The 9,118-nt window shown below is 36.0% G+C and overlaps 1 protein-coding gene and 1 long non-coding RNA gene across 3 annotated transcripts; one reads left to right on the top strand and one right to left on the bottom strand.

The window, feature by feature from the left end:
- The first annotated feature begins 1,801 nt into the window (after positions 1-1,801).
- LOC120334274 (uncharacterized) lies at positions 1,802-5,096 on the top strand. Its single transcript, XR_013468899.1, has 3 exons — positions 1,802-2,982; positions 4,478-4,618; positions 4,871-5,096. It is a non-coding gene; the product is annotated as an uncharacterized LOC120334274 (long non-coding RNA).
- Positions 2,915-6,204, bottom strand: LOC120334266 (uncharacterized). 2 transcript variants are annotated; one of them, XM_039401743.2, is made up of 4 exons: positions 5,548-6,204; positions 4,098-4,250; positions 3,872-3,999; positions 2,915-3,776 (listed from the first exon to the last, which is right to left on the bottom strand). In XM_039401743.2, the coding sequence occupies exons 1-4, from the start codon at positions 5,707-5,709 to the stop codon at positions 3,560-3,562; spliced, it is 660 nt and encodes a 219-aa protein (XP_039257677.2). In that variant the 5' UTR covers positions 5,710-6,204; the 3' UTR covers positions 2,915-3,559. The 2 variants fall into 2 exon arrangements, with proteins under 2 accessions (XP_039257677.2, XP_039257678.2); XM_039401744.2 differs by lacking the exon at positions 5,548-6,204 and adding an exon at positions 4,730-4,898 and having other exon boundaries at positions 4,098-4,240.
- Positions 6,205-9,118: the final 2,914 nt, after the last annotated feature.

Genomic DNA, 9,118 nt, shown 5'->3' with positions numbered 1-9,118 from the left:
ATTCATTTTTTTCTACAAATATTTTTGGATATTAAGTTTTTTAATCTTGCAATATAGATTGGCTAATTTTTCATATTTATTTTGCTGTAAGACTTTGAAATGTCAATCTAGTTGGATTCTATAATGTAATTTCTATATTTTAACAGTTTTAAAAGTTTTGGGTATCTATCTTTATGCTATAGTTGTAGTTGAACTTAATTTGAAATATAGTTACAACAATTGGTTTCAATCGAGGTTTCATTGTTGTTGGCAATCTATGGTGGTTGAATAGTCGATTGAAGAATTTGTCTTCCATTTTAAATATCACCCAGTTACGTATATTTTGTCATTGATCTATATTTTGCAGAATATTGATAGAGAAGAAGAAAAAAAACGAGGAAACAAGACTAATTTGAGTGTCGAATCCTGTTGCTATGTTACGATTTTGTCAATCATTAAACGATACTGACAAGTCTGCGGCTGATACTTGAGATGGCTACATGACAATTTGAATGTCGGGAAAACCATGTCTAGTTAGTTTAATATTCGCCTATGATTTGACATGAAATAATGATCGAACTTCAAAGTTTATCTCATCAATTTTATTTACATATAATATAGCAGGATATTTTCTTATGAACTTTCTAGCCTTGTTAGAAGTGTAGCCTTGACAAAGAAGAATTTTTAGTCATCGAACTCGGTTGGTTGCCAGTACTTTGGTAATGCTTTTCTTTGCTGCTGTTTAGCTGGAGATTGACTAATGGGAGGTTGAATATTGAATCCGTTTTTTTTCAAACTCGAACAGCAGTAGCACATTTTTTGCAGCTTAGAAAAGGAGTTTCACACGAACATCCCAGTGAAAAGTGTTGATAAAATCCTGGGATCCATATTTTTGGGAAATAGTCACGTTCGGGTCGAAGTCGAGTCGAGCTGTGGAATTTCACAGGGTTTTTGAAGTGATGTCAAAACCTCATTAAATATCAATGCCAGTTTGGATTTGAAAATTCAGAAAAGTCATTTTGTTTTAAATCAAGAAACGAGCCGCTATAACCAATTCGGTGCTCCCGAAGTATGCGAACCAAGATGGCGGACTTCGGAACGTAACATGGGTAACAGGTTAGGGTTAGGCGATAATTTTTTTCCAATTTTCCTTATTTTAGTCCTATTATCAGTTCGAAGACTAGCCAAGAGCCTCCCGTAGTATTTATACCTAAAATTATGGTCTAACCCTAACCTAGTACACATATTACATTCCGAAGTCCGCCATCTTGGTTCGCATACTTCGGGAGCCCCACCAATTCAGTGAGAAATTCCGCTTTGCCTCTAAGCTAGTAAAATTTCACGCCATGGATCAAATTATGAAATGCAGAATTGCAAATGTTTATACCATCATTAATATTTTGTACAATTTCAGTGCGATACGGATATTTCTTAACATTTCCTATTCTTTTTCTGCGTTTGTTTATTGTATTCAGTAGCGATTGTTTATTGGGAGACACATTGCGCCGATTTTAGAAGAAAGATTTATTGGACAAAAAGTGTACCTATGGATCGTTTTGTTATTATGTTGTTGTTGTTCTTGGTATCATTATTAGTCATTATTTTCTCCTTGTTGTTGCAAAAAAGTCGCTTTTCTCATTAACTACTGGACTAATTTCTTTGAAATTTTTAGTGGTCAAGATTGTTGTTGTCGCTAGAGGGCCATAACTTTTATTTATTTTACAACGTCCTATGGGTTTCGTTATTCTACTTGATGTTTTGTATAGTGACGTCAACAAAAGTAAATATAAAAATCAATTGTACCAGTTCTGCCGTCGCGAGTCAGCAGCTTTCGAAAGTCGGGAGCTTTTCCACGAGGTAGACTACGGTACCGATAATACAGCGGTGAATCGGATCTTACGGTATTTCAATTCACGTTGTGATGTGATGTGAGGGACGGATTGCTCCGTCATCTAGTCTACAGCACCTTTTTAAAAATAAGAAAAATAAAAGAAACAAATAAAAAGAGAAGTAACAGTATATCACTATAGAATTAAATAGATTTCCGGTTGCTCATTGGCGTACACTAGTGGTGACAGTATCAAACCTCTAATATAGCATTATGGGAAAACGACAATTTCAAACCACGTGATTGACAGGGGAAAACCCGAGTCTTGTGAACAAAACAAATTCGAATTTGGCGCGGCAGTGTGGCTCAACGGGCTAAGCGTTAGGAATACGCTCGCTACCGCACCTCTAATTACTCTGCGTGGGTTCGCATCCCATGCAGGGATGGTTATGTGCGAGAGGATTGCTGGACTCATCGCCGTCGTTGGGTGGTTCACGTAACCGCTGGTCGGTTACGGCTTCCTCCAACACCAAGTCCATGCTCCCGAAAACAAACAATATAGAATATCTAATACCATACCCGACTTGGAATTGTACGGTAACCGGACGAGAGGCCGTGATTCGCCATATGGATAAGCCGTCTTATCGGCTTTCCTCTCCCCCTGGATAAATATGTAAATGCTAATCCGAAGTAAATCTTTGAACTTGGTAAGATCCTCTACTGGCTGATCTGGTGTTATGGTCGTGTACTGATGACTGAGTCGTGAAGTAACCCTGTGTTATGGTCGTGTACTGATGACTGAGTCGTGAAGTAACCCTGAAAAGCTCTAGGCAACATATCATGAGTGAATTGATACATGATTTTGGCTATCTGGCGATTTAAAGTTTGGAATTGTTCGTTGATAAATACCGTGTGGCGCGAGACCCCAAGCAGTTAGTTCATGTCAATATGATCTTGAAAACAGTTATGAGGTATTGAATTCCGCATGACTGGAGTTTCGGGAAAAAACTTTGGGCATAACATTGTTTGTCTGGGAAGTACACTGACAGTGGAACGGCGAAAAACTTTAAATGCAGAAACAAATACCGAAAGTTCAGAAGAACACGATTCATTATAAATATTATATATATGTAAAATAAGAATGGACTCACGAGACATGTAGCCTACAGATACAGGTAACAATGCTGTTAGCGGGTTTGCGACGTAAAATAAAATTAATCTGTTGCAACAGAGAAAAAATAATTAGCGGATTAGTTTGTTTAGTCAAATTATCTCTTCATTCTGATGTTGAATGAGCCAAATTTCATCTATTGTGTTGTGACGATTGCACATATTTTCTGAAAGCCGGTAATAACTTATATCGCGGGCTACGTAACGCCATGCGCATTAAAATAAATTTTGAGCCAAGTATTGTGGCTCCGCTCCAAGTTTTCACTGAGCCCTGCAATTCTCTATGTCCCATTTGGGGTGAAATATCAAGCCCCAAAGACTTCTTAGAAAAAGTGTAATTAAATTTACAGAATAATCTATCTGCGTATCTCACACCAAATATTTTCGAGAATATTCGACCATGGGCCGGTCTTGAATTTATTATGAACCATCGAAATTCAGCAGTTAGTATAAACCATGCGTAATGTTGACTTTTTGACTGGAATACGAAAAATAGGTTTATTTTCCAATTTATCATTGAGTCACATGGTCAAAACCATGAGTTGGCATATGCCGTTCTTCATACAGAGGCCCAGGATGTCATTAAGTCAACGTTTTAGCGATTATAAGTTGCACGTCATTTGGTGGTTTCATTCCCGAAAACACTTTTTGCCCTGTGACGGGGTCAAGATAGTTTTTCAATTCAATGTGTCTGATTACTTCAAATCCGTCCATTTTCGAAGGTTCTTTCAGAGCTTTATTATATGTTTGAAATCGTACAAGTTTCTCAATTCCCCTTTGTTTGGCAAGAACTGTAGATCTAAATTTCAAGAAAATAGTAAAGTTTTAATATCGATATGATGATAATAAGTTCAAAAAAAGTTGTATCACTATAAATACATTTACTGATCTTACCTTTTAATAAGTTCAGGCATTAGTCCTTTCCTTCTATACCTTGGATGCACAGTTCCCATTTTCATCTCCCAAAATTGTTTGGTTCCAAGAATATCAGATAATTCATTTCCTCCGATTGCCACCATGAGCTTTACACATATAAACAGAATTATTGTGTATTAAATTAAGGGGCAATATCGGGAAAAGAAGATTCAAAGTAAATTAAAGTCAAAAATATATTCTCTACCCGATGTATAGTAGCTGTCTTTTCACTGATATGTAGTGCTTTATCATATTTTATCCTTTCATTATCGTCGTGTTTCACATTGATGACAACTCCACATAATTCAGCATCTTTATCCCTAAATGCCCCGAGTGAGTTTCCTTGCCCTAAGAAAGACTGAAATAAAATAGAGTACTATAAACACATAAATGCACTCAATGTTCATCAGATGAAAATATTTATGAGCTCAATTTCTTGAACTGATTTGGTTTCTTGAACTTAATTTCAGTTATTTTATTTTACATATGCTGGGATTAACAATGTATGCGTAAAATTATTAATATCTTTTAATCAGTATATATTTCATGAATCTAGATTAAACAAAATCCCTATTTTATGATCAGGTTCCTCTACTTTGTGACTAATCGGGAGAACGGAATAAATTTGTAATGCTGAATTTGGTCTAAATTTCTAGACTTTAACAGCATTCCCGATGGAACAAAATGTCTAGTCCAGTCTGCAGTGAGTACACGAAGATCGTTCAAGTAGGTTATATTGTATATATATGGAATATATAGAACACAAATATAAGGACCAATCCTTTCCTATAATACAACATGTGCGTTTCCCAAATCCACCATACAAACATATAATACCTTTTATGTAAGCTGCATATTTGCCACAAATAACAGTATAAATACTTTTGTTATTCTCTGCTCTAATATATAGATAAACTCTTATTCTCATTTTTGGTGTGCCATTGCTATATTTGAAATTTGGTGTCCTTATTTTTTGAGGAGGGATGTTGGAAAAATGCAATGGCATGGTTTCAACAAGATGAAGCAATCGTCCATTGGAAATACCTTAGAGAGAAATGGAAGACTTAAAAATACGCTTACAACATCTATTGCAGCTGTATTGGACCATCTCAAAGACGTTGTTTTTAAAAAGCAGTTCACACAAAATTGCAATTGAATGTCTTGTTAATTAATTAAGTATGTAATAAACATTTAACAAAGGCTACACTCTCTATTTTTTTTGAAAATTGAAATGTGAGAGTTATTTTGACGCTCCAGAAGTGTATGTACCATAATGAAAGCAACTAATTCTGTTCGACTACTTTTACATCAAGTTGTGTGAAGGAACTGAAACCTATGAGCAGGGGGTATATTCACTTGGTTAACACAGGCTATCTCCGAATAAAATAAGGAAAATCGGAATAGAATTATGGCCTAACCTGGTACATATACTACGTGAGTACCGTTATTTTTGCGTCATCTTGTATAGTAGCCCTTTGGGTTAAAAATAAATAAAGGCGTAAATGAGCGTTATATAAAAAATAACATCCGCACTTTTTCCAAGCTCACTCCATTTATCTCCCTAATATATCTCAAAATCTGTTGTACATAATCACTACTCAGGACAGTTGAGTTGATTCATATGTCTGCATATTAAATAATTTTAGTAAGCACACCTCTATCAGGGAATAATATGTAGGAATCAAGTCTTCTTTAGTCCAATTTAAATATACTCCCAATGAGAATGTAGATGTGAAATGTTCTTCGATCAAATTCCTGACAGCGCATAAATGTTTGACGCTTAGAATTTTGTAAGTGAGATTTGTTATTGACGCCATAATATAGATATTGATTTAATATAAAGTAGATGAATAAAAAATTGCTAAAATTGCGATAAAACCAATAATATAATAGTCTCTGTCTAATATAATATGCATATTATATAATGAATATCAAATAAGGTAATTTTCAATATTGATATCATATAACAACTTTCTCAAGCTGATCTTACAGTCACCCTGACAAAACATAACTGCATCCTAATTCTCGTTGAAAAGGCCAAGAACACTTGCAATATATCAGCTTAGGCATACCACTGAGTACGTATATTGCACAACCCCTGTCTTGTAATATTTGCCTGCTCCTGATAAATTTAATTTGTGGTCGGCTAGCAATTACACTTGTAAACTGCTTGGTTAACAAGACATACTGCTATCAAATATTAGCTACAACGCAGCTGAGTGGTATACGCTCGTTCGTTATGTAAACAATTTGCTGTAGGCTATTAGTTGGCTACATGTCGGTGAAAGAAGCGCTTCAGCTATCCAATGAGCATATATAGTGATTATATACAATGAGTGGAAACTTCCAAATATTTGCTCATTAATCCAATGTGCCCTTCATTTTTACGCCGTCCAGCTAAATGGTTCGTTGCATATAAAGAAAGCACATCGTTCGCTGAAAACATTCCTTGTTTCAGCTGGGTCGAGTGCGAAATTGGCCGTATTGAGGCTTTTAATTTTTCGATTCGTGTTTCGAAGTATGGTACGTTGAAAGCACACTAACTATAAGCATATGCATATTGGGAATACATATCTATTAGGCAGAAAACGTAGCTACAGAACAGAATATGAATCAGTCGCCACGTGGGGTGCGGTTATTGCTGTATTTATTCATTGATATATCATGGGACTTACATATTTATCCAGAGGGAGAGGAAAGCCGATAAAGTCGAAAGCCTAATAAATGGCGAACCACGGCCTCTCCAAATAGCTCTGTGCTCCATATGAATATTATTTAATTTTAACGATCTTTCATATAGTCATATATATAGATACTGTTGATTTGGATGCAATTATACTTTTGTAATCAATAGTGAGATATAGAATTTGAACAAGGGTCGCAGCCAGGATTTTTCCAATGGGGTGGGGGGCATACGGTGAAATTAAAACAGTGCGCCAAAAGTTCAATTCACGACGGCGTGAGGCGTGTAATAAATTAAAAACAATGCGTCGTTCACGGCGAAATTCCACAGTCACGTGTAGCTCGCCTCTGTTTTCTTGGCGGTGTTTGGTGAATATATACAAAAACACGCTCGCGTGTGGCGCGATCGAATCATGAAATGTGGAAATTTTACTTGGAATTCAATGCTAACAAAGTTGATTTTTTTTTGTCATTTATTGATTATTTACATGCGCCGTGATTGGTAGTGGGCAAACCGTATTTTTTTTATATAAAATTATTCGAATATTTCAACGAACATCGGCGAAGATGTTAAAGACAACTATTAAGAAATGTATTCACAACAAAAATTAATCTTATTCTGATTTTTATCTTATTTGTTGGATTTGTATCACAGTTACGGTTTCAATTTTGAGCAAACAATATTATCATTACTGACCCCGGGATGCGATATTTGTGAAGCTGATAGTTGACATTTTTATGTTTTAATTTTATATCGTTCCCGTGTTACTTTCATTTTGAATAATAATTAAAAAACTCCGCAAATAGGTAATCTCTAGAATACTCAGTTTTGAGTATTCACGTAACTCAGCTTTGGTTTAAAACACTGATACTTAACACGTGAATAGATCAGCAATAATGGCATTTCTACGTGCTCAAAATATTATTTCTCCGCAATATCTCGGGAAATTTGCATAGAATACAATATTCACATGCCTTGCTTATCCGATTCAACGTTTCTAAATTTACAAAACAATGTTGACGCGATTTACTCAAAATTAGAAATTGAAAAATATGATGGCGCAGAAATGACACGAAATAAAAAATTCTCACATTCATCCTTTCTGTCTGTTGGCGATAGCCGTCGGTAAATTTTACGTAACTCGTAGTGAATTTATGTTAATAAATTCTATTTTGCTTTTCAATGCGCCCTGCTTTGTATTGAAATAAAAGAAATCGGGAAGAGAATGTCCTGAAATTAGCTCATAACCCTTCTTTCATTTCGAAGGCCATAACGGCAGTTACATACGCGTTACTGAATAACAATCAACAATCACGCATTCTTATTTGTCATTATCAGCGCCAACTAAAAAAATAACATATCCTAAAGATTAAAAAGTATGGCGGTGTTAATTGCGCTGCGGTGATAGTACGCAGAATAATATCGTTTTGACGAAACCATAATGCGCGACGATGCTGCTTTTTTGTGGAAGAAGTTTCGCATGAATTTTTTTTCTCAAACCAAAGGGGGGGGGGGGGGGGTTGAGACCAGTGGTGGGATTTAGCCCGTTCTATAAAACCGTCTCACGGAATTTAATGAGATCAGCGAATCGGTCAGCATTACTAAAAAAACATGTAACAGAACCGGCCGAAATCTATGACTTTTGTGATGGAACCAGCTGAAAAATTTGAATGCCACCACTCGTTATGAGTTACGACCCATGTAAAGGGGAACGTGGGGCTTTGTATTCGTTGATATAGGATGGGGTTAACATATTTACTCATGTGGAGAGGAAAGCCGATTCCCTGCTATTCTTCTAATTTTCGTTTTGGTTTTTATTGTCAAGATATCCCAAACTGCCAGAGTGATTTGAAATCGGAGAGCCCTGGGGCTCCGTATGGAGCGCGTCATAAACTATGATTGCGAGAAGCTGTGGTTCGCCATATATTTAAGACTTCTCATCCCTTTCCTTTCCCATGGATAAATATGTATCTAAATCCCATGCTATAATCAGAAATAACCGCACTTGACTTCATATTCTGTGCTATAGCTAATAGATATGCATTCCCAATAAGCATATGATTATTGGACACGTAGTGGACATAACGATCGTTTCAATATTATGTTGTTGTTGTTCTTGTTCTTTGACACGTTTTTAAAAAGTCGCTTTTCTCTTCGAATACTGGACCAATTGCTTTGAAATTTTCAGTGGTTGAAGATAAAAATTTTCTCCAGAAGGCTATTACTTTTTTTTTCGCTATGACGTCATCAAAATTATGTGACTCTACGTGTCCCTATATTTGAGCATAGCTCTCTTGTAGTTAGTATGCTTTTAACGTACCATACTTCGAAACCCAAAACCGAACACGAATCGAAAAATTAAAAGCCTCAATACGGCCAATTTCGCAACCGGCGCGGCCGAAGCAAGGGATTTTTGCAGCGAGCGATATGCTTTCTCCATATGCAACGAACCATTTAGCTGGACGACGTAAAAAATGCAGGGCACAATGGATTAATGAGTAAATATTTGGAAGTTGCCACTCATTGTATATAGGCTCATTGAG

This window comes from Styela clava, chromosome 15, assembly GCF_964204865.1.
Source record: "Styela clava chromosome 15, kaStyClav1.hap1.2, whole genome shotgun sequence".
In the NCBI taxonomy this organism is placed as follows: Eukaryota; Metazoa; Chordata; class Ascidiacea; order Stolidobranchia; family Styelidae; genus Styela; species Styela clava.
This window is presented reverse-complemented; position numbering and strand designations above follow the sequence as displayed.